The following is a 24,109-nucleotide window of genomic DNA, read 5'->3' as shown; positions in this document are numbered from 1 at the left end:
CCTGTCTCAAATACAATCTATGCATGTGAAATCATGGGTGGGGGGAATGCAGACGCCAAGACCAGGTTTCTCTGTGTAGCCTTCACTGTCCTGGACTTGCTTTGTAGAGCAGGCTGGCTCCGAACTCAAGAGATCCGCCCGCATCTACCTTCCTGGGTGCTGGAATTACAGGCCTGCGCCATCACACCCAACTAGGTGTGTGACCTCTTTAAGCTTGGAACAAATGAGGTTCAGAGTAAGGCTTTGGTCAAGATCTAAGCTCAGGAATATACGAGCCACGAGGGCTAAGAGGCTGTCCACACCCAGGACCACCTGAAAATCAGCTAGGCTGTCGAGGAAGGAAACCCATCCCACCCGATTCAGGCTTTGGGGATCCAGCAGAGACTAACCCCATATCCTTCATCTTCTTCTGTGTTCATCCTCCTTGCCTTAGCCACCTTGCCCAACCTCACCTGTTCTACATAAAAGAAACTGCCAACCAAAATCAAAAATAGTGTTATTAATTTGGTGTCTCTGAAGCACAGAAAAAAAAAAAAAAGGAAAAGGAAAATGACAAAGAACAAACAAAACCACCCTTGCCACACATCAGGCCCCCCAGGTGCAGTCTAAGGAGACCAGCCTTATAGGCAGTGCAGGTCCAGGGGCAAAGTCAGTCCTGGTCATGGGCTCAAGGGACCAGCCCATGGGTTTGGCTCTTAGGGCCTGGCTAGGAGGCCGCTGCCTCAATTTGGGGCATCCAGGCCACAGATCAGGGAAGAGAAGTCTGGGTCGATTAGTTCTGACATTCCGTCTGAAGAGAGATCAGGGTGCAGACGCCAGAGCCAAAGCCAGTTCTGTGGTCCAGCAGCGGCTCAGTTACTGAGTCCTGGGATGAGGCCAGCAGGGCCAGGCTGCTCAGTACTGATGCTCCAGCAAGGGTTGAGCAGCTGGGCTCTCCCGTTCCTCAGCGGGGACAGGCCAGTCACCGGGAGCGCCGGAGGGTGTGCCACTCTCAGGGGCACTGCTGTCCAAGCAAGGAATGTCCTGGGTTGTTCTGGCAGGTGAGGCCTCAGAGCTGACATCAGGACTGAGGCTGAGGTCTAGAGGGGCCTGTGGAAAGGAAGGCCGATGAGCAGACAAGTAGACCGAGATCTCTTGGGATCTCATCCTCCCGTAGGCCCCTTACCTGAGATTTAGGGGTGCCTCCTTTGGGGCTCCCTGAGGCTGGCTCCCCATCAGGGCCTCCCAGTCCCTTCCGACCTCCCAGACTCCACTTCCCACTGGGCCCCTCAGAACTGAGAAGACCAGGGCCAGGAGGTCTTGATGGCCGGGGACCCTCAGTGGGAGCAGGTGAAGCAGGGGGCGGCCCAGGGAGCCGAGGGGGAGGCCACTGCAGCAGAGGAGGGGGCCGCCCATCACCAGAGCCACTGAGGGAAGGCCGTGGCCCCCAGCTAGGGCCTGGTGGGAGGGGCTGCTCACTGCTGCCTGTAGGAGACAGATAAGAGCAAAGACTTCAGCTGGGCTACAGTCTCACTCACAGGTCCAGCCCAGCTTTGCCTACTTACCTGCTGTGTTTTCTGGCGTGGGGTGAGCCAAGGGGGGATTATTGCTGAGGGAGGTCAGGCCGCCACCCCCACCACAGTCCGAGTCATCCACATTACCACCACTATTGCAGCCAGCGCCACAGCCCTTATGGAGCCTGGGTGGAGAAATGCGAGAAGTGGGAAGGGGTCCTTCTGAGCCCTAGCGCAGGTCATCTAAGACCTGGGTCTCAAGATCCTCGGCTCTTAATCGGCTGCCTAGTTCATAAAACACTCAAGACAGCTCTGGGGGGAAGGGGGTCACCTCTCAAGGTCAAGCTCACTGGCTCCAGGACTTCACTTCTGTGATCTGGAAGGGCGTGGCTTCATCTCGGTGCCCCCGACACCCCTGGGATCCCAGAGCATCAGGCCCTCATGAAGCTGCCCAGGCTAGGGTGGCAGCCCAGGCTCACCTCTCCCAGCTGCGCAGGAGCCATCGGGCAATGGCGCCCAAGCTGACAGGGCCGCCCCACAGCGCCCGCAGTTGGGGGTGGCTACCAGCCAGAGATGTGGTAAGAGGTGACACGTAGATGGGGTAGCCCAGCGGCTGGTCGCAGGAGGAGTTGATCATGTTGCGGAGTGCCTGCTTAGCATTCTGGATGCTGCCGCGCTCAGGGTTACGGTTGCGCAGGAACACCAGCTCCTGTTGCTGTCCAGCCCACAGCCCACGCACACACTCTCGGTTTACCTATGAAGGGCCACACCAAAGGTCAGGGCAGTGACACTGAGGAGGGGCCTGGGCTGCAAGCTGGGGTAAGGCCATGGGTCCCACCTTGATGACTCGGAAGCTGAGATGGCGCCGGTTGAGCATGATGACCTTGTACTCATCAGAAGCATCGTCCATGACATGACGCAATGCCAGCAGGGAGGGTGTGTTGCTGAGGATGGCACTGCGCCAGGCAGGGTCGCCCTCATGGGAGATGACCAGCCGCTCCTCATTGGCTGCAATGGCGTCATATAGGGCTGCTGGTTCCTCATACTCATCAGGAGATGTGAAATGGTCCTGAATGGGAGCAGAGGTCAGAGGTCAGGAAGTGCTGGCCTATGGAAGGCTTCATCTCCCACCTACCCCTCTCTCTGCCTGGGCACATCCCTCCTACCTGGTGAAGCTTGAGAGCCATGCGAACCCCAGGTGCCACCACTCGGTGAAGCAGGTCCATGTCAGCAAAGACCCACTCATCGCGCGGGGAGGTGATGCGGAAGTCCCCTTTGAACAGGGCGTGCAGGCCATAGAGGAAAGGCTCCAGGCTGGGAGGGGAGGAGACATGAGCACAGGGAGAGAGAGCCAGAAGGGGCTGATCCCCATCTTGCCAAGGAAGCCAATCTCTCTCTCTCACAGAGCTGAGAAGAGTGGGAAAAGCCAGGACTGCTAAGAGTCTTGTCCATGTGAGACTCACCAAAAGGCACATTTCCAACAGGAAGGTGGAGCTCTGTGGGGAGGGGCAGAAGGGGTTGTGCGCACTCACCTGGCAGACATGCTGTGTGAGGCTGTTCCCAGGGCCCGGCGACCCAGCACACACAGGCCAAAGCATAGTGTGACCAATGGTGAATTCCAATCCTGGTCCACAGGCTATGGCACAAAACCTCCAGTCAGCACAGCTCAGTGTAGGACTGGGGTCCTGACTGTGGGAGTCACCAAGTGTGACTAGAGAGCCCAGGAAGTCCAGGTGCCCAAAGTCAGGGGTGGGCAGATCTAAGGGATGGGTAAGCTGACCTGGCTGCGCCGAGAGGCACAGTACTGGATCCACTCCAGGTGCACAGCGCAGAAGGAAGGCAGCGACAGGCCGGACAGGCGCAGGTCATAGTCCTCATCCACACTCAGGGAGAAGGTAGGGTCGGAGTCGGCGTAGCCGAGGGCTCGCACAGGCCGCAGGGCAGCCGCGATGCCCTCGTGGCTCAGCCAGGTCTCTAGCTTTGGAGAGCGGCTCACATAGTAGATGATGCTCTGCAAGAGGACAACAGGGGTCATGGGTGCAGCTCCACCCCGCCCCAGCAGTGGGGAGGAAGCACGCCAGCCCCAGCCACAGTCCTGCCTATGCTGCAGCTTCCACAGCTCAGCCCAGCTAAGTAGGCAAGTGACTGCTCTCCTGGGACAAAGAGTGTGAGAAGCAGCAGGAGGCACCCCACTTACAGAGCAGGATCTGCTTGCTGTCCCCTTCTTGCCATCCCTAGACCCAGCCCTTCTGGGGAATGGAGGTGCACACACAGAACAGTCTTGCCCAGTGTAATGCCACGTAAGAGGGCAAACTGAGCTGGAATGTGAAGAAACTGCAATATCTACCTCTCAGGGCTAGAAAGGTCAGGCTGAGACAGCACACTGCCTATAGCCCAGGGAGCCTACACGACCCAAGTCACAGGTCCCTTTAGGCAAACTACTGTAACAGACATGAGACCTCCTCTGATCTGTGTGTAGTGCTGGCAGCCCTGGAACTCACTCTGTAGACTAGGCTGGCCTCAAATTCACAGAGACCCACCTGCCTCTGCTGGGATTAAAGGTGTGCGCCGCCACCAAAACCCAGCCTTGTCTGGTTCTTTTTTGGTTTTTGAGACAGGGTTTCTCTGTGTAGCCTTGGCTGTCCTGGACTCAGTTTGTAGACCAGGCTGGCCTTGAACTCACAGAGATCCACCTGCCTCTGCTCCTGAGTGCTGGAATTACAGGTGTGCGCCCCCACACCTGGCTTTGTCTGGCTCTTCTTAAGGAGCCTTCTTGGTGTTTCAACAGGGGCTGAGCAAGTGGAGAGCAGCTTTGGGAAGGACGCAGCTGGCAGACATCAGGGTTACAGGATTTCCATGTAATATCCAGAACCGAAGCTGACGGGGCTGGCCCTCTGCCTGGCTAAGTGGTGGGGAAGCCCAGGCTGAGGGGGACAGTGCAGCTGTCCACGGACAGAGTGCCCGGGCAATATGGAACCCAGCAGGGTGACTGTAGTGGGACATTGGGAGGCTAAGAGCCTGGACAAAATGGCCAAGGTAAAAGGCAGGAAGAGCTAAAGTGCAAACAGCTCTCCAATGGAGCGCATGGAACCAGTGACTACACGCAGCATGTGAGGAGGGGAAGTGTCCATCAGTTCCCTACACAGATGTGGCCTTGGCAGAAGTCTGTGAGAAAGATGTCTGGTGAGGCCTGGCTGCTGACTTAAGTCTTACTAACACAACGGAACAGGAATTGAATGGGTGAGCTTTGGTCTCCAGATTGACTTTCATGCCAAGAGAACATCTCCAAAGTCCAGGTACCACCACAGCCCCTGAGGAACTCAAAAAGCAAGCCTTGTTTCTGGGTCAGGGAGGAGCAGACCAGGCATGTGCTAATACAGTCAGTTTTTAACACTATCACTACGTTCTGTGACACACCCTCTGTGTGACGCTCCAGATGACACCACAGTTTAAGGCTTTCTAGTTAGAGCTCCTGTCTATAGCATTTTCTGTAGCTTGCTGCATCCTAACGCTGCCCAGGTGCATCTCACTGAGCATGAACAGGCTCAGGACCATGGTGCTTTCTTGCACTTGGCTCACTGCCTCTAAGGGGTAAAGTGACTGTTCCGCTGTGATGGGGCCATCACGCAGGCCCTACCTCTCCTAAGGTTCACCAAAGGATACAAGATAACACGCCACAACTGAAGACCTCCAGTATGAGGCGTGGCTCCAGAGGCTGCATTTCCTGTTACCTGGTATTAAGTGATGACCACAGGAAAGGCAAGATGTGAGCAAAAGTACCTCAGCATAAAGTGCAAATACTGCCACAGCCGGGGCTCTAGGACAGCGGCTACCTCTGCCCCACCTTGTCCTTACAAGCTTTACCACTACACGCCTTTATCACATCTCCAGGTGCCACTGCTGCCCAGCTTCTCAGGTCTCCAGGCTGAGGCACATTTGTTTCTTCAAGGGACAGTAAAGCCAACAAGGCCGAGCCCCTTTCAGTCTGCCAGCCTAAGCCCGGCCAGTACCCGGTGCACAGCTACGTGGGGGACACGTAGCCCTGATGTGACCTGTAAGAACGGTGGGGTGCCTGAATGACCTGGGTTGGGAATGAGCCTCTGGACCACTTCTGGCCTCGCTCTTCCCTAGCACTGTCAGAAGGAGTTATGGTTTCTCAGTTTTTCCAACACATGACTCTGGGTAAAAGGACAGACTTGGTCTGCCTTAAAGGGTTAAAGGGACTCTCAGTGAGGCAGGCTCACCCAACCCAGCAGGTGCTCACAGTTCCAGGGCAGATCGTGAGACCTGTGGGGCCGGGACTGTAACCACCGACCCATTGCACTCTATGGTGGGTTGAATGAGAAAACCTGCATAAGCTTAGATGTTTGGATGTTTGGTTCTCAGTTGGTGAACTGTTTAGGAAGGATTAGGAGTTGGAAGTTCCAGAAGTTCTGGTCATGTGGGTAAGACATAAGCTGTCAGCTATGCATGCCTGCCCACTACCACGCTCCTTGCAACGATGGTGCTGTGCACGGATCCTCTGAAATGGTAAGCAAGCCCTGATTAGCTAAGACACTCCCGTAGTGCCCCTCTTCTGACTGTCACAAAACCTTATTGTTCCTTTTATCCCGCAAGCCTGCAAGCCTGTTTCTCAAGGGGTAATATTCTAGGTTGCCTAAAGACCCTAAAATCACCACTTTCAACAGGTCTCAATACCCTGGGGGCTGACTTGGAGCCCCAAGGACAAGGCAGGAAACCTAGTGACTGAGATGCCAGGACTGAGTCTAGAGCCTGGCTCCGTCACATTTTTTTCCCCCCAAGACAAGGTTTCTCTGTGTAGCCTTAGCTGTCCTGGACTCGCTTTGTAGAGGCTGGCCTCGAACTCACAGCGATCCGCCTGCGTCTGCTTCCCGAGTGCTGGGATTAAAGGCGTGGCCACCACCGCCCGGCTCTCCATCACATTCTAATGCCAAAGCCCAACCCATCATTTCACTCTGCAAAGCATCTGTGTCTGTGGATGGAGACCAGAAGTTCCATCAGGCGTAACTTCCTCAGCCACTCTCCACCTTGATTTTGAGTCAAAGTCTCTCAATGAATCTGGAGCTCACCAATTTTGCTAAACAAATTGGCCAGCAAGCCCAAGAGATCTTTCAGTGTCCGGCCCTCAGCTCAGTGATCAGAGGGCATGCCAGTATGTCCAGCTTTTACAGGGTCTGAATTTAGGTCCACGTGCTTTGCATGGCAAGCATCTGGCCATCCCCTACCCACCTCCAGTTTTGAGAGGGGGGGGGGAAGGGAGAGAGACAGAGGGAGAGAGAGACAGAGACAGAGAGACTAAGACTGAGACACTTTCACAAAGTCCAGGTTGGGCCTACCAAATTCTTGGATCACATCACAGCAGAAGGCAGCTGCTGTGCCAGGCTATCTGTCTTCTCCAGGTTTGGGTGGCAGTCTACCCAGCTTAGGTGAGGTAGCCCAGCACCTTCAATATGCAGCCCTGCTGGGCTCCCGTGGTCACCCCACATGGCCACCGTCAGCAAGCACCACCGCTGTGACCTGCTAAGGCTGCTGGGTTTGTTTTGGTACTGTGAGTGGGATCTAGGGCCTCAGGCATGCTAGGCAGGCATGCTACTGCACTCCCAGCCCTGGGCTGCTGCTCCTAAAGACATACCTCAGCCAACTGGCCTAGCTGGGCCCAGCAGCCAGGGAGGGGACCCATGAAATGTGCTGCCCGCCCACCCTCCACACCCAGGGCCTCAAACAGGCCTTTGCAAAGGGGCAGCAAGGAGCTCCCACTTCAGGCATCTGCTCCCCAAGACTTCTGTGGCCTGCTGTCTGATGGTAGCACTGTGAGGAACACTTCAACTGAGTCCTGTGTTTCCCATGACCACATGAGACTCCCAACATTCCAGCACTCGGCATGGTGGCAGTAGGTGAAAATTCACTAGGAGCCGCTGCCCAGCCAGCACCCATCCACCATACCTTGACATAGTACGTGATTAGGATCTTGCGGAGGTCAAACACCTGCAGCATGGAGGCAGCGTTGTTGTCGCTAATGCTGTAGCCTTCCAGCACATACTTGCTGGCTGTCACCTCCCAGGCCAGCCAGCGCTGCCCAAAGGCAGCATTGAAGGACAGGACCCGGGGCAGGTGGCCAGGCTCACAGCAGCAGCAGCCCTCATCCTCTTCCACACCTTCAGTGATGGCCTCCACCTCCCGCTGCTGGCAGTATGTGCCTGCGAGACAGGGCTGCCCAGTCAGAGCCACCAGGGTAATCTCTACTGGCCTCGTCACGTACCCAACACGGCGCTAGACCTGCTACCTCCCAACTCCTGCCTTGAGACGCTGTGGAACGGCAGCTAAATGAATGGATTGACAAAGCGAGACTCTTTCTCCTCATAATTCCAACTGCCAGAGAAAAATGGCCCCATTTATGGAGGCAAAGACCAAAACGTATAAAGGAGTGACTTCCTCAAGGATGGAGCCCTTGCGCTGTGCTTGGAGCCTCCCTCACTGCCTAAGGGATGAGCTACCGAGAACAAGGAAGCAGCTGCCCACAGTGCTGACATGGTGCTTATCAGGGGCCTAGGTAAGACCCAGAGCAGGCCGGAAGCTGGCACCAGAGTCTAAGTTTTCAGCAGTAATCCTTGGACTCCTATGAGGTCAAAGGCGGTATGTGCATGCATGAGTGTCACTGCAGTGTGAGAGGCCAGGCTAGGAAACCAGGCTCGGCAAGGTAAAGCACTTTCCCTGAGATCACCCAGCAGCCTCAGAGCTGGCCTAGAATGCAGTCTCAACACAGCACTAACTGTCGTGTCCCAGCCCAGGCCCTGGCCCCTACTGCCCCCCCAGCTCAGTCCTGTGGCTCACCCCGGAACTCAAGGCCACGCAGCTGGAAGGTGACGAGGCCATTGCCAACCTCGATGAGGTGCACCAGCGCGTTGAGGTAGTCAGAAGCCAGGACAAAGCAGTCACCAGGGCCATAGTTGCCCCAGCGGCCCAGCACCAGGTCCCCACACAGGGTGTGCTGCAGCGAGCGCGTCAAGTGCTCATAGAAGATGGAGTTGAGGTTGTTGTCATCAGCGCCTGGGACCCAAAACATAAATGGGCAATGTGTCAAGTAAAGAGGGCGCCCTCCAGGGGACACCTGCCTGTGAGCTCCTGGACAAGTAGCTACGCACCTGGGTTCCGGTCCAGCTGTGTCACTAAGCGGGTGTTGGAGTGATCCACACGTTTAGTGCTGTTCAGAGAGAGCAACAATGTTCTGGGAGGGCCAGACAGCCCATCAGCACATCCTCTCCCCAGGCTCCACCCTGGGCCTCTCTGAACCCACATCCCCGAGCTATGAGCAGACGCCACTCGTGACAGCCCACTGCGCCTGACGGATAAGGAGGCCGAATCTCATAGACATGAAGGGACTCACACAGGAGGGGTGGGTACTCACAGAGGCTAGACGGCCGCCACGAGGCTCCGGCCTTTACCAGACTCACTACCTTAAGTGTCCCCACTGAAGCCAAGCACTCACACCCTTGCTGTGGGTTTCTGGGTGCTGTCTGGCCAGCACTCCTAGGCCTCACCTCCCCGCTCCTGTCTCTCAGAAGACTTACTTGTAGTCCCTCTCCCAGAACTTGAGGGGCCTTGCGTAGGACATGAGGAAGACGGCGCTGCCCAGCAGGGGGTTGAGTGGCGTAGAGAAAAGCCCTGAGAGCAGGGCCTGGAGGAACAGCATGGCCGAGTCTGGGCTCAAGTCAAGGAGGTGACAGGCACATGGGACCCCCGCCTCCCTCTCCTCCCTCTGCTGCACGGCTCTCCAGCCCACCCCCACCCCCACCCCCAGGAGACAGGTAGAGGCTGGATACGTGGTACAGCGAAGGGCTGGGCAAAGGCATGGAAGGCCGAGCCCCAGGTGATCTGCCAGGGTGCAATGTAGGTCAGTACAAAGCGCAGCTTGTACAGCAGGTCCCACAGCTGCAGGGTCGTCAGAGTGGAAGTGATAAAACACAGTCACACATGGTGGTGAGAGCGGCCAAGCCTCCAGGCACCAGCCCCATGGGGTTGACCTCAAGACCACTCTAAGCCCGTTCTTTCTGGACTTGGCTTGCAACACCTAAAGCCATGTGTGGCGGATTGAATAGGTTTGCCCCCCATAGACTCCTGTGTTTGAATGCCTGGCCCATAGGGAGTGACACTATTAGGAAGTGTGGCCTTGTTTGAAGAAGTGTTCCACCATGGAGGCGGGCTTTGAGGCTGTAGATGCTCAAGGTACACTCAGTGAGAAAATCTCCTGGCTGCCATGCTTCCATGATGATAGACTAAACCTCTCAAACTGTAAACCAGGTCCAACTTAATGTTATCCTTAAGCTGGGCATGGTGGCACACGCCTTTAATCCCAGCACTCAGGGAGATATAGGCAGGAAGATCACAGTGAGTTCAAGGCCAGCCTGGTCTACAAAGCAAGTCCAGGCTAGCCAAGGTTATACAGAGAAACCCTGTCTCAAAAAACCAAAAAAAAAAAAAAAAAAAAAAAAAAAGGATCACAAATCTCAAGGCAGCCTGGGCTGTAGAATGAGGTCAGGAGCACCTACATAACTTAGTAAGACTGCTTCAAAACAAGATGCCAAAAGAGGACCATCTCAGTGGTAGAATGCTTGCCCAGTACAACCAAGGCCCTGGATTCAAATTCTAGTAAATAAAAAAGTTAAAAAAAAAAAAGTGGAAGGGTACAAGTACAAAAGCTTGCCAGCAAACAAAAGTCAAATATAAGAAAAGTCAGCTTTTGATCCCAGCACTTGGGAGGCAGAGGCAGGTAGATTGCTCTGAGTTCAAGGTTAGCCTGGTCCACAAAGCTAGTCCAAGACAGCCAGGGCTTCGCAGAGAAACTTGGTCTCAAAAAAACCAAACCAAAACAAAAAAAACCCAGTTAGGGTCCAATGTGGGTCCCAGTACCACAGCAGGTGGTAGGCCTCCCAGATGATTCAGGGATCCCACAGCCAAGAGACTAGCTATACACCCAGGCTCTCGGATGTACACTCTCAACTCTGAACCTGCTGCAGGACACTGCTGGGAGAGGCATGGAGCTCAGAGGCTTCACAGCATGCAGGGAACAAGGCCAGGCCTTGATACGGCTGATCCTGAGGAAAGTGGTTGTGAGATCAGATTGGCCACCAATTCCCAGGATGGAAGTTCCCCTGGATGCCTCAACCTGATCTCTGCAGAGAGAAGTGAAGGAGGAACCCCTTCCCCAGGCCACTGCACAGGCTCACGGTTAAAGCTGTACAGCACAGCAGGTGACAAGGCTGCAGGTCCAAGACATATTCTTCCCCCCTCACAGAACAGGTCTGCTCTGTCTGTTGGCCAGCCTGGGGTCTAAGTCAAAGCCACCAGCTCACCTTGCTGCAGAGCAGGGACATGAGGAAGTAGTCGAGCAGAAAGCCCTGCGAGAGCCTCGGGTAGTCAAAGTGAAAGAGCAGGACGGTGAAGGCCAAGGTCAGGTACTGCTGGGGTGGGCAACAGAAGGCTGAGCGTAGCAGCTTCAGCCCCGCCACAGTCATCAGCAATGCCCGGCAGCTGTGGGTGGGGCAGGCATTCAGACATGGCAGGGCCTTCGGGAGGAGTGGGCACAGACACACATCTCTCACCAATGGGCCTCAATGCAACCCTAGGCACCTGCTATTGACTAGAATAGGCTGGTTTTGGGGGCCCAGTGACTCTTAGGTTCAGTACCTCTGAATGAGGTGAATGAAGGGGGACACATTTGAGCTCATTAAGAGCTGGGCTGCCACTTCAACTTTGGCTTGCTGCCAGTCTTAGGGACTGCCCATTCCTCAGAGGCAATCAAACGAGGATGCAAAGGAGAATGGCCGGGAGGGGAGAGAGGGGTCCTCACTAGAGGCAGAATCTGTCTGGGTGGCTGACGACCGCGTGGGCGTCCACTGTGAGAGCGTTGAGAACCACAGCAGGGTAGATGAGGTACTTCTCAATACACTGCAGGCCAGCATACAGTTTCTCAAACCACATCACCTGGGCAGCGCCTGCAACGGGAGGCAGGAGGGTGTCAGCTAGCACCTGGCCTTCCACATGGCCCTGGGCCAGAAAGCACCCAGGAAGGTAGGCAAGCCAGCGTGCTGTCCTGGGCTCCTGGAGACTTTGGCTAGTGGGGAGGGAATACGGTGGACAGCTCCGATTGAGGACGAAGAGGCCAGCGGGGCGGAGGCTCCACATGCCACTTAGCACGTCATAGGCTCAGGGCAGGGATTTGGTATTCTCGCTGTCTGTGGAAACAAAGCTGACAGAAAACCCCTTAGCCACCTACCAGAGATAGGCAAAGGCCACGTAGGATAGGCTGAGGGGTCAGGGTGACCCCAAGCTGCAGGCCCTTCTTAGGGGCAAGCTCTCTCGGATGAAGCTAATGAGAGGGAGACAGACGGGGATGCTGGCCCAAAGAGCACAGTTTGCCACTGTTTGAGAAAAACAAGGGCCACATATACATACAAGTAACATTCCATAGACCGAGCTGGCTGCATATGTAACAACAACTGGGGGCTATGGATGTGAGAAAGATGGGCACATGGGAAGGGTTGGAAGGAGGAAAGGGAAGGAAGTATATCATCTCAAAAACTAAAAGCATTATTTAAAAGTCTGTTTAAAAAGGGACACAACGGGTGACAAAACGGCTTAGCCACCAAGCCTAATGAGTTCAACCCCCACGAGAACTTCTGAGGTTGCTCTCTGACCCCCATATACATGCAGTGGTGTGCATACACACACAAAACTGTTCACATTGCTAGCAACGAGCACTAGATGGCTCGGACCCACTGGTGGCAATTCAGGACATGAACCCCTTTTTAAATGTGTGGGTTCCTGTCCACTAGAGAGAGCTGGAGGGCAAGGCACAGAGTAAGGTACAGCGGAGACCATTCCAGGGCAGTGAAAGGAGAAGGCGCGGACAGCAGGGTGGGTAGCAGGTGCTCTCTGCTGATGTCCTCAGCCAAGTGGACCACAGGTCTCATTAGAGTTGCTCCAAGCTGACTGGCCAATGCAGATGATGGGGTAGAAGGGAGCAGGCAGTGCTCACCTCGCACTTCATACTGGCTGTATTCCAGTGGCTTCAGCACAGGCTGTGAGAGGCAGAACCAGGGCAGCTGTTTGCGGAGCTGCGGCAGCAGGTAGTGTGTGAAGAAGCCCACAGCGCCTGCTAGTGCATACAACACGAAGCCCAGCACCGACTGCAGGAGGAGAGGCTCAGTCAGCCTGGGCTCAGCCCACCAGGCTAGTGTGGGCTAGAGGGTCCTCTCCAGCAGGTGCTTATCAAAACCAAGAGGGGATGACCTGCACCACACAAACCTTCAGGGCAATGAAGACGGTGCTGGCACTGATGGCAAAGGTGAGCACGGCAATCACCACACACATCACCAGGTCAGAGTGCAGGACTTCTCGCTGCAGAGCCAAGAGAAACAGCTTGACTGCCTGGTGCGTGAGGTCACGTGTCCTTCCCAGACCCAGACCTGCCAGAATCCCACACTCCTACACCCGCGTCAGGCCCTGCCCCTCACCACCGACTGCCGCATCTTCTCAGGCAGCGGGTCTGGGGGCTCCGCCCGGGCTGTCTCTAGGCTCCGCTCCTCCAGCTCAGGGAAGAGCTTACTCCGGACTAGAGACCTGGAGGGAAGCTGAATCAGAGGCACAGCAGGCACTAATGCCCTTTCCTCACACAGATTCTGGAAGCCCAAGCTACATGCAGTGACTGCCCAAGTCCCAGCCATATACCCATACACACACACACACACACACACACACACACACACACACACACACACTCACAAAGCACATGTGTGTGCACACAGATAGGCTCATCACCCACCAGAGCACAGTGGGGTCACTGCTCTGCCGGCTCAGATGGTAGGACAGTGCCACCAGCAGGCCACAGAAGACTGAGAAGAGGACAGGGACGTGCTGCTCTGGCCAAGGTGTCTAAAGGAGAGAAGCCAAGCTGGTCAGGGGTGGACAGAAGTGTTGGGAAGACCAGGGGTGTCCCACATGAGAAGCCACAGCTAAACTCAACCACTCAGCCCTGTCCCAACAACCCCATGGGGCTCAGCACGCCCAGCCCCTGTAGGCACTCCTACCTTGATGGCCCCAAGGCAGAAGCCATAAAGCAGGGATGCAGCCAGCAGGCTTCGGGTAAGGCTGAAGACGGCAGCGAGCGGGCTGGTGGCGGCTGTGAGCAGACAGAAGTAGGTAAAGCCCAGCTCTCGCCTATGGGCATCGCCATCTCCACCTGTCCCACTGGCCCTCAATTCCCACAAGGACACCTCCCAGGACACCACCCTCCTAAACATGGCCTTCAGAGCTTCTAGAGTTCTGGGTGGGTCTTAAAACCACTTGCCTGGGGAAGAGTGAGGAAAAGAAAAGGAGAAGAAAAAAAAAAAAGAAGGAAAGGCAGGACAGGCCCCTTGCAGACAGACTACAGATGCAGGAAAAGGCTTTTAAGAACTACAGCTGGCCAGAGGCAGTGGCTCACGCCTGTAATCCAAACACTAAGGAGGCAGAGACAGGCTGATCTCTGTGAGTTTGAGGCCAGCCTGGTCTACAAAGCGAGTCCAGGACAGCCAGGGCTTATTACACAAAGAAACCCTGGCTCAGACAAAAACAAACAAACAAACAACTCCAAAAAAATAACTAGTGCTGGCCAGGTGCAGTGGCACACACCTGTAATCCTAGCACTTAGGGAGGCAGAAGCAGGTGATCTCTGTGAGTTCAAGACCAGCCTGGCCTACAAAGTAAGTCCAGGGCAGCCAAGGCTACACAGAGAAACTCTTGTCTCAAAAACCAAAAGCCAAAAATAAAAGGAACGAGAGCTGTAGACCCAACCTGCGGGCAGAGCCTCCAGTCCCACGCTGTGCCTTACCACATATCAACACATACCTGTGCCCCCAAAGCCGTGCATGTCTATCTGCTCCAGGAGGTACATGAGGCAGGTGTTGACTTGGGGCAGGAGGCCCAGGAGGAAGACGAACGGGAAGCACAGGGTAAACACTGCAGGAGGTGGGGAGTGAAGGCCCAGTTAGCCCACCAGCCTCCCCTTGGCCCACCCTCCAGACTCACTCCTTTGGGTCAATCTTGTCCCGCCTCACCAGTGGCCACATCTCGGGCACAGAAGAAGAAAGAGGCAGAGAAGAGCGTGAGGCCGTAGAGAGAGACGGGTGGGAAGGGCTGAGCGGTACCCAGGGCGTCCAACAGCCAGATGAGTAGACAGCAGATGCAGAAGTAGACGGGCCGGCTGTATGCAATCACCCAGTTGTGGCCCTAGAGAGTGGGCCAGTGAGGGTTGGGGCCTTCCCCACTGACCACCCTGTTGGCATGTGCACACATTTGACATGCCCCAGGCTTGGCCACATCCAAGCTGGAAAACTGGGGAAGATGGGAGCAAAGCAGATGGTGAGGGAACTCCGCCCCTCTCCCGCCACGGCCTCGCATTTGGTCTCAGGCTCTCCCAATGTCCTCTGGCCAGAGCACTGCGCCATAGGTACTCACATGCATGGGCGATGCCGCGTCAGGCTGCACGCTCTGGAAGAGACGGGGCTGTGTTGGCGACAAGAACTGGTGCCCGCAGCGGGTGGGAGCACCGGGACCGCCCAGCTCCAGCAGTGACCAAGGCAGGGCCTCGGGGTCTACTTGTATCAGATGGGTAGCTATCTCTACTTCCCCTCACAGCTGGAACAAGGGAAAACGCATCGCCCAGGAAGGCTGTGCATTCGGGGAGCCACAGGCTGACCTTGAGCAGGGAGTACTGACAGGAGGCGATGACCAGACAGAACTGGAAGACCCAGATGTCAGTGAAGAAGCCCTTGAGCAGCAACAGGTATCCCAGGAAGGCAACCAGGCTGCTCAATCCAACGCCGAAAATGTTCTCCATTATCCCCCGCGTCCTACGAAGACATGTGAGTCAGGGCATGGCTTCCCACCCATTGCTAAGGGGAGTCGGGGAGACAGGACTCAGCCCTAAAGACCTGGCTTTCTGGAGTGGAGAGCAGGTAAGACATCATTCATTTTGAGAAAGGCCTGGAGAGGAGGGTAACCACTACACACCTCTGTGCACCCCACTGCAACAAGGAGCGGTGGTTCACACCTCTAGTTCTAGAACTTTCAAGGTTGAGGCAGGAGGATCCCTAGAAGTCTAGACCAACCTGAGTTACAGAGTTCAGGCCAGTCTAAGATACAAATAAGACTTTGTCTCAAGAACAAAAAGCAGAAACCAAGCCAGGTACAGTGGTGCACACTTGTAACCTCAGCACGTGGGCGGTGGGAACAAGATGGCCAGGAGGTCCAGGCCAGCCTCAGCTACATAGCAAGTCTGAAGCCAGCCTGGTCTATGATAGCCTTTTACAAAAACCCACTACAGCAACTACAAAGAAACTCTCTATGGTCTCTAGCCATTGAGGCACTTGGGGTCTCTGCTGGCGTGACCATCTCCACAAGTGTGGACGGCCAGAGGCCCAGCACCTTCTGGGGAGTGGGAGCCAATCCTGTAGGTACTCACCGGTCCAACAGAGCCAGCAGGGCCAGACGCTCATAGCGCACAGAGGTCCAACGGCCAGGAAGAAACCAGTACTTGTAGCTGTGCTGGGCCCGGGGTGGTGCTTCCTCCATCAATGTCTGCTCCTGGGATTCGTGCAGGGAGTCCTGGTCCAGCAGGTCAAACTGCAGTCCCCACAGCCGCGGCCATCAGCCCCGCCACCCCCATGACCTAACACCGCCCCTCCCCCAACACGCTGGTCTGATGACTGAGCATGAGCTTCAGCACGCCAAGGCCCGGCTGTCTCCTGGCCCTGGAGCCTGCCCTGACCCTCATCACAAGGGCTTGCTCCTAGCTCTAGGTTCCTAGGACACAGCTCAATTGCTATGACAGGTGCCAGGTGCCAGGTGCCCGAGTCCCCAAAGCTTATGTCCGTCTTCCCCACTCAGACAGCATCTTCAGTGACGTCTACTTTGTCCCTCAGGACCTAGCACAAATGATATCGCCTCCAGGATGTGCCACCACTGTCACTGTGACAATCCCAGTGAGGAGCACAGACCAGCTGGTTGTGAGGGCAGAGTAGAGCTGTGTGTCCCTGAGGAAAGTACTTAGCTTCTTTAGGCTGGGTGTACCCTTGTTCAACAAGCATTTATGGATGGAGAGATGGCGCAAAGGCTAAAAGCACCTGTCCCGCCAGCCTGATGGCCTGACTTCAATCTCTGGACTCTGAGGTGGAAAGAGAAAACTAACTCCTCCACATGCATGCTGTGATATGCCTGTGTGCAGAAGCGTGCATATGCGTGTGTGCACATAGACACACACACAGGCACATACACACATCTTCAGGGTGCAACCAAGGGCCCAAAGAAGCACAGCTCTGCCCCGTAAATTACAGTTAGATGGGCAGCAAGGATGATGCTGTCAATCCCACACAATGGTTACATAAAATAAATGTGTCAAGAAAGGGTAGCCAAGCCTAGCAGCAACGACCTGGAACCCTAGGTACTTAGGAGTCTAAGGCAGGAGGATCCCAAATTCAAGGCCGACTTGTGCTACAGAGTAAGGTTAATGGCAGCCTAGTCATTTAGTGAGACTCTGTCTCAAGATAAAAAAGGAAGAGCAGCCGGGCGTGGTGGCACACACTTTAGTCCCAGCACTTGGGAGGCAGAGGCAGTTGGACTGCTGTGAGTTCGAGGCCAGCCTGGTCTATGAAGTGAGTCCAAGACAGCCAAAGCCACACAGAGAAATCCTGTCTTGAAAACCAAACCAAACCAAAAATAACAACAACAAAAAGCAATAGTAAGGGGGGCTTGAGAAAGTCGCCTGATAACAGAGCACCTGTCTCCCACGCCCATGGAGGATTGTAGATGTGTTCACGGTCCACCTGGGATCTAAGGTGTTAGAGATTTTGGGTTAGTCTATTCCAGGACTACCCTCTGAACTCTGAGAGTGTTTGGGGTGGTGCTTTTGTCTGGAGATGTGGGTGTGTGGATAGTGTTTTAATAGAGGCAGGATCCTACTATGTTGCCAAGGGCTGGCCTTCCGTTGAGCTTGGCCCATGTGGTTCTCCTATCTCAGCCTCTGGGGAAGCTGGGATAAGAGCTGAGGCACAGGACAAACTGAACTGCCACTTCTGCAAGTATCACTGTAAAACACCCAGTATCCCGCTGGCTGCTCCCGCTCTGGGGTCAGAGAGGTATACACCAGACATTTACAGAATAAGGAAACACAGGACTTTGGAAACCATTCAGCTCTGAGTCTGTGCAACCTCTGCCAAGCCATTAAAGATGGAGACACAGTGGCACCCCCGAGCTGCCCCCTAGGGTCATCCATCTCTTCTGTGGTGCCCAGGCAGGCTATCTGCCCAGGCCAGCCTTAGTCATCTGCTTCCATGCACCTTGTCCCCGTCCCTCCGCACAACCCTTTCAAAGCTGCTCCTCACCTCTGGGATTTCCAGGGGCACCCTGCGCACCTGCATGCCCTGAAGAACGACTGGCCTGGGCTGCAGCAGGTTCAGGCCTCCTGTGGCCTCCGGCACATCAGCTGAGTGGAAGCTGGAGGAATGTGAGTGACGGTCCCTGTGGGCACAGCAGCGATGAAGGGGAAGGCCAGGGACAAAGCCTGGATCTTGATGAGATGGGGGCTGAGACCCAGCAGGCAAGGACACCCGCTCCACGGCCGGGGTGCCAAGGCCCAGGAGCACAGGAGTCAGCAGGAGTGTCTCTTCTGCAGGCCCTGGCCTACGTTGGGAAGCTGTGCCTCCATGCCCTCCTCCCCGGGAAGCCAGTACTGTGCTTCCTAAAAGACTTAGAACCCAGCATGACCACATGCCCCCAGATGACCACATGCCCCCAGATGACCACATGCCCCCAGCTTCCTTTTGGTCTTCTCCTCCCTCCCGCCCTGTGCTGCCCCACCACAGCAAAGGACGCCAGGCTCAGGGACTCCCAGAGATGCAGCCTGCCAAGCACACAAGAAGCCCTGCCTAGAGACTCACCAGGCCCCGTTGGCTGCCTGCTCCCCTGGCTGCCCCACAGGATTCTCGTAGCCGCCTCCAGCGAGGCCAAAGGTATAGGACCGCCGCACACCTGGGACGGAGGCATAGCAATACCGTTGAGGACTGATCTCACTGGGCATCGGGGCCAACAAACGAGGAGGAGCCCTGTGGTCTGTCCCCTGCCATGACGGCCCAGCCCCTAGAGACCAAGTATTAGAGAGGAAGGGGCCTAAAGGTCAAAGCCTGGGCCTGTGGTCAGCCTGCCTTGGGTATGGCTCTGTGCTACCCCTAGCCCAGCCTGTGGCTTCAGGTGTGCCTTGGTTTCCTGGTGAGCAGAGCAGGGATGGTGATACCCACTCCTCAGAGATGCTGCAAGGTTGACATCAGGCAGCACAGGTAAATCACTTGCCACAGAGCCAAGGGAGCCATCATCGACCAACAGTGCTGCTGGGTGGGTGGGTAGCCACAGACGCCTGTGGGAGGCATAGGAGAGGCACTAGGCTGGCTGGGAAAGGGCTCACCGCTCTCATCGTAGAAATAGTGTACAGCACCCTCAGAGGTGTCATCAAAATTGCTGGCTTCGTGTACGTTGGGGCCAGCTCGGGTGAGCAGCAGGGAAGAGGCAAAGTGCAGAGCAGAGGGAAGAGTCAGTGCCCGGGAGTGGGAAGCAGCCCGGCCCCGCTGAGCCTCCTGCAGGCTGCTGGACAGGGTAAGCCCTCAGTTAGCACCAGGAAGAGCCAGTGGGCCCTCGCTGCCCTGCAGCCAGAGGGCAGAGACTCACCTAGGCGGCGAGCCCATAACAGAGGCCGGAGGGGTAGGGTTGCTGCCTGCGTTGTGTCGTCTCCGGATGGCTTGAGCTCGCCTCACATTGCTTGTGCATTCCCGCTGCCCTGTTTCCTCAGGGGCTGCCCAGAAAGAAGCCCCAAGAGTAAGCGACAGGCTTGAAAGGGATGGGGTTAGAACAGATACTCCAGAACGGAGCTAAAGGTGAGACTCAGAGCAGCAACACTCGGTCTCGGGAGCCCTGTCAGAACATTACAGCCATTCATGCTTCAGTCTCCTCATCTTGGAATAAGGATGACAATGGCCTGCCGTCCCACTGGTGGGCAGACGATGTCCTCAGGGAACAGGTGCTCAGGTGCTAAGCACAGGCTTTGGGCACTGATGACCCAAGAGGTGTGGCCCACATTTCTTTTTCTTTTTTTTTTTTTTCCCAAGACAGGGTTTCTCTGTGTAGCCTTGACTATCCTGGACTCGCTTTGTAGACCAGGCTGGCCTCGAACTCACAGTGATCTGCCTGCCTCTGCTTCCCAAGTGCTGGGATTAAAGACATGCACCATCACTGCCCAGCAAGGCCAACATTTCCTAGCCACTGAGTACATGTCCATCTGCCTCCTGAGATGGAGGCTAAGCTGCCACTTACTAGGCCTTCTTGCAGCCTGCTCTCTACCCAGACTTCCCAGGTTACTGCCCACAGCCTCACCCATGGGGTCAACACTCACCTCCCCCCACGGCACCTTCCTCCTGCAGTTCCCCCCGCCAGCCAGGCTGGTTGGCAGCAGGTCCCCTGCGGGCTTCAGCAGGCAGCACGGCAGGCTCACCAGCAGCCAGCTCCGTTCCTGGCTGGGCCTCCAGCTCGGCCTTGGAGCCAGCTAGGGGAGCCCTTAAGACATCACCCCCTGCCCCATCCATGCTCAGCACCCGTGCATGAGTTTTGGCACTGGCAGTACTGGGTGTCCGCTGGGTCCCATAGGGTCGCTTAGGGGGCACAGCAGTTCCTTCTTCGGCCCCATGCGGGGCCCGCCGCTTCCGAGGACCCCCTGCTGCACCCTGGCAGCTCTCTGGGGAGTAGCAAGAAGTAGATGACGAGCTGTCAGTACTGTAACGGCGCTGAGAGCGGAGACTGGATGCTGGACTCAGCTCACTGCCTTCGCTGGTGTCTTCATCTTCAAAAAAGCCTGAGCCTTCAAGCAAGGGCCGTCTTGGGGCACGGCCAGGTGGGGAGTGTCCTCGCATGGGGGGCCTTCGTTTGTTAGGCCGAAGCAGGGCCAAGTCCTTGGGCCGCACAACCAGGAGTGGCTCAGCTGGGCCCGGTGGCGTCCCTGCTCCAACGACTGTGTCAAAGGAACGAAGTGTATCATCTGATGGGACCCCAGCATCTGGGGAGGCAGGCAGCTCCGCCTCCGAAGGAGGGTCTGTGTCGCTGCCCTCGGGGGCATGGCCACCGGGTGGGCTGTCCAGATGCGTAGAGTTCGTCTTCTCACTCTTGAAGCTGCTCAGAGTCTCCCTGTCAGTGCCACTGAAGCAGGAGTCGGAAGAGCCAGCTTTCTGGGGTGTGGGGTCACCTGAGCCCCTCCGGTCCAGGGGCTGGTAGCCTCCAGTTGCCCGACAGTGTTCCCGTCGACTACTGGTCCTCACCAGGGCCCGGTCAGGCCGGGTCAACGTCAGGAAGCTCTTGCTTAGCTCCTGGCTGAGGCTCCCCTTCAGTAAGGGGCTCATGGGAGTATCAGCCACACTGTTCCCACCCCAGGGAACACCATCTCCAGCCAGGGGAGACCGCTCAGGAGAATCTGTACTGGGGAGAGAGGGGTCCGGGACAACCCCTGGGGGTGTCTGCGGAAGGTCTCCAACTGTTAGAGGAAAGAAAGCTAAGGTCAGAGGAAGGCAGTCAGCCACGAGAGCTGGTGCCTGAGGGGTCTCACAATCTCTACACCTGACCCCACCCCCACCCTCCCCTGGCCCTCCTCACCCCACATCCTCACCCGCACACCATCCCCTACCCTCCTCACCCCATCCCACCCCCACCTCCACCCCGGATATGGCCACAAGAGAAACAACAAGGTTATCCCATCCAGGAGTACAACAAGGTGGCCAAATCTGGGAAGACACAATCACAAGGTGTCCGCTCTTCCTGCCAGACCCCTGCCCACTCACTCAGCTTCTCCTGAGAGCTGAGCTTCAGCATCTCTCGGTCGGCGGAGGTCACAATCACATTGTTGCTGCCTTGCTCCCGGACCAGCTCCTTGATGTCTGTAACCACAGCGCTAGAGTTGTCCTAGGGACCCTAGTGTCACACCGCCACCATCCAGCCCACAGCAGCAGCCACCTACCTCTGAGGGGACCAGAGTCCTCCATCCTCGGCAGCAATTCCTGATTTTAAAAGAGAGAGAGAGAGAGAGAGAGCACAAATGAACGGATCAAGAAGCAGGCTTGGAACAGGCCCGCAGCAGGGACTGGTACCCAGGACCACAGCGAGAAGCCCAGGCTGCGCGTACTCACTGAAACCTGGTTGAAGCCAAACACGGAATGCTGGGAACTGCAGCGTACAGGGGGTGTGGAACTCACTTTCCGGAACACTGTCATCTCCACACCAGGGTCTCTGCCACAGAGAACGGTTAAGCAGAGGCTCTCAGCAAATCTCCTCTCTCTTTAATGCTTCTCGCCAACCTTAACACTCCTTCCTCAAGGTTCCCGTTGAGAGCTCCAAGACCGACAGCAGGAAGTGCTTGGAGCCAATGCTCCCTCAGCCCTCTCTGCCTCCCAAGACACAGACACAGGCCCAAGCACAAAGAAACCATCCCTGAAGACCCACCATGCCCTACTCACCTGGGAAGACTGCTGTCGCCCTGGGCAGCCTCTTCTTCCTGCTCCCCCATGGTAGAGTTGCGTTTCTCCACAATCTCGCCCTGGTCGAACATGGCATGCAGGCGATAGTTGACAGTCTTGATGGTAGCAAAGATGACAGCTACCACCAGGCAGTACACTCCAGCCACCGTCAAGCTGGGGGGCAGGACCTGGAGAGGACAATTAAGTTGGGTCCTTTCTCACAAAAGCATTCCTCCCTTGAGGGTGTACCTGCCACCACTGTCATCACTGGGTTTCATCAATTCAAGAACTTCATTACCCATCCATGCAACAGTACAGACTCCGCCCCGCACCCCCCCCCCGCCCCACCCCCGTTAGGAGCAGCCCTCTCTTTAACCGAAGAAATAGATGGAATGGGGGCTCAATGTCACCCCGTGTAGGAAAGGCTTGACTGGTCTCACTGCACACTCTAGGACTCAGAGATGTGGTACCCATCCCTGCCAGGCTGCCCTCCCTCTCCCAGTAGTCACAAGTGGTGGCAGCCTCTCACCATGTACAGCAGGAAGGGAAAGATGAGCAAGAAGATCCAGACATAGAGATGGAAGCAGTTGGAGAAGGTGCTCTGATGCGGATCGAAGAACCAACCGCCAGTGAGCGAGGCCCACACCCCCTGGCGCAGGATCTGCAACACCTGAGACCCCATGGCCCAGCCGCTGCTGCGCACGCCCTCCTCCCGGGACCCTCATGGGGGCGGCCCCCGGCCCATGCCCCGCTTGGCGCCCGAGGGTCCCGGGGCCCGACTTAGATCTCACGCCATGGCCTCCCCCAGCGGGGGAGGGGATTGGTGGGGCGAGGGCACGGACAGGGGGCGGGGCCGGCCCAGGCAGTTAGCCGGATCAGGCTGGGATACAGAGGTGGGACTGCATCAGAGGCGGGGCCTGGGCCCCCTCCAGTAGCCCCGAACTGTTGTGAGGGGCCGAGCCTGAAGGTAGGCGCAGGGCACGGGCTGGGCACCCGTCGGCGGCATCCAGAGGTGGGCGTGGAATGGGTGCTGTCGGAGTGCCGGTGATAGGTCCCTTGGCTCCGGACTGGGGAAAGCCTTGGGACCCTGAGGTCCACTTCCGGGGTCGCAGGTCACTCTTTTGGGGCTCGGCGTTCGTCCCGCTTCTACCGGTGCCGGCGCAAAGGGGAGGCCGGAAGAAGGAGCCGCGAGCTGCCAGCCTGCCCTGGCGCATGCGCCCGTTAGAACCTATTGGGACCCGGAAAAGGAAAACCTGACGACAAAAGTGCGCAAGCGCAGAGAAGTAGCGATTTGACGGGATCCAGCAGTCTTAGGCGTGTGCGCAGTCAAATTCTAGAAAGCCCCAACCCCCGCCTCCAAAAAAAAAAAAAAGGGAGGGGGGGAAGCGATATGGCGCATGCGCATGCCTGGATGAGTCGCCATTGGGTAACGGCTTAATGGTCGGCGCAAAGCTTTTCTAATGCATTGTAGGAGGCGGGGAATAGCTGGAGGCTGGGACTCCTCACGGCTACTTCCAGTTTGCGTTACCGGGTCACACCCCCGACTCGAGCCGCCCCTCTTAGTGCTAGACCGTAAGTCATGGTCGTCGATGGGCTTGCGCCTCCTCTGCTTCCGGGTCAGAACTTAGAGGAAGAAGGATTCTAATCAGGCCTGAGTAGTCGAACAGGATGGCAATAGCCTTTCTTAAAGTGACAGACACAAGGCAAGCGAGATGAACCAACGAAGAGGTTGTAGAAGGCTCTTCTAATCCGAATCCAATCCTGGGCAGAGTTCTGGACAACAGTTTCAGGTTTCTGCCTCTTGGGAAAAGGACACGAAAAAGTGGTTTGTCTCTCAGGTGAAAGGAAGATAAATTTAAGTGGTTCCAAGAGCTTCAAGTGTAAGCCTATTCTGAAGTTCCTATCTGTCATATTCCCATCCCCCTAAAAGCTGGGTATGTTGTTACTTCATAAGTTAAAAGAACGAGGCTAAAAGAGTTCTGCAACTTCGTAACCAAGACCACACTTGGGTTTGGG

At 56.3% G+C, this 24,109-nt stretch overlaps 1 protein-coding gene across 5 annotated transcripts; it reads right to left on the bottom strand.

Annotated features, from left to right (window-relative positions):
* Positions 1 to 479: 479 nt before the first annotated feature.
* Positions 480 to 23,335, bottom strand: PCNX3 (pecanex 3). 5 transcript variants are annotated; one of them, XM_084772078.1, is made up of 35 exons: positions 22,623 to 23,335; positions 22,094 to 22,281; positions 21,767 to 21,866; positions 21,598 to 21,637; positions 21,422 to 21,517; positions 19,990 to 21,117; positions 19,269 to 19,392; positions 18,845 to 18,960; positions 18,488 to 18,578; positions 17,933 to 18,068; positions 16,015 to 16,175; positions 15,250 to 15,403; positions 15,009 to 15,041; positions 14,609 to 14,780; positions 14,400 to 14,510; positions 13,601 to 13,692; positions 13,336 to 13,445; positions 13,028 to 13,133; positions 12,819 to 12,911; positions 12,550 to 12,700; positions 11,362 to 11,506; positions 10,865 to 11,042; positions 9,335 to 9,443; positions 9,083 to 9,212; positions 8,657 to 8,715; positions 8,346 to 8,561; positions 7,458 to 7,711; positions 3,274 to 3,504; positions 3,026 to 3,129; positions 2,660 to 2,807; positions 2,332 to 2,562; positions 1,973 to 2,247; positions 1,545 to 1,678; positions 1,166 to 1,464; positions 480 to 1,089 (listed from the first exon to the last, which is right to left on the bottom strand). In XM_084772078.1, exons 1-35 carry the CDS (start codon positions 22,773 to 22,775, stop codon positions 895 to 897), a joined length of 6,063 nt encoding a protein of 2,020 aa, XP_084628204.1. In that variant the 5' UTR covers positions 22,776 to 23,335; the 3' UTR covers positions 480 to 894. The 5 variants fall into 5 exon arrangements, with proteins under 5 accessions (XP_084628204.1, XP_084628200.1, XP_084628202.1 ...); XM_084772074.1 differs by lacking the exon at positions 18,845 to 18,960 and adding an exon at positions 19,009 to 19,187 and having other exon boundaries at positions 22,623 to 23,334; XM_084772076.1 differs by lacking the exon at positions 18,845 to 18,960 and adding an exon at positions 19,009 to 19,187 and having other exon boundaries at positions 16,015 to 16,157; positions 22,623 to 23,334.
* Between the last annotated feature and the right edge of the window lie 774 nt (positions 23,336 to 24,109).

Source organism: Acomys minous (genome assembly GCF_964271855.1).
Source record: "Acomys minous genome assembly, chromosome: 2".
NCBI classification, from domain to species: domain Eukaryota; kingdom Metazoa; phylum Chordata; class Mammalia; order Rodentia; family Muridae; genus Acomys; species Acomys minous.
Note: the sequence above shows the minus strand (reverse complement) of the source record. Positions and strands in the feature narration are given on the sequence as shown.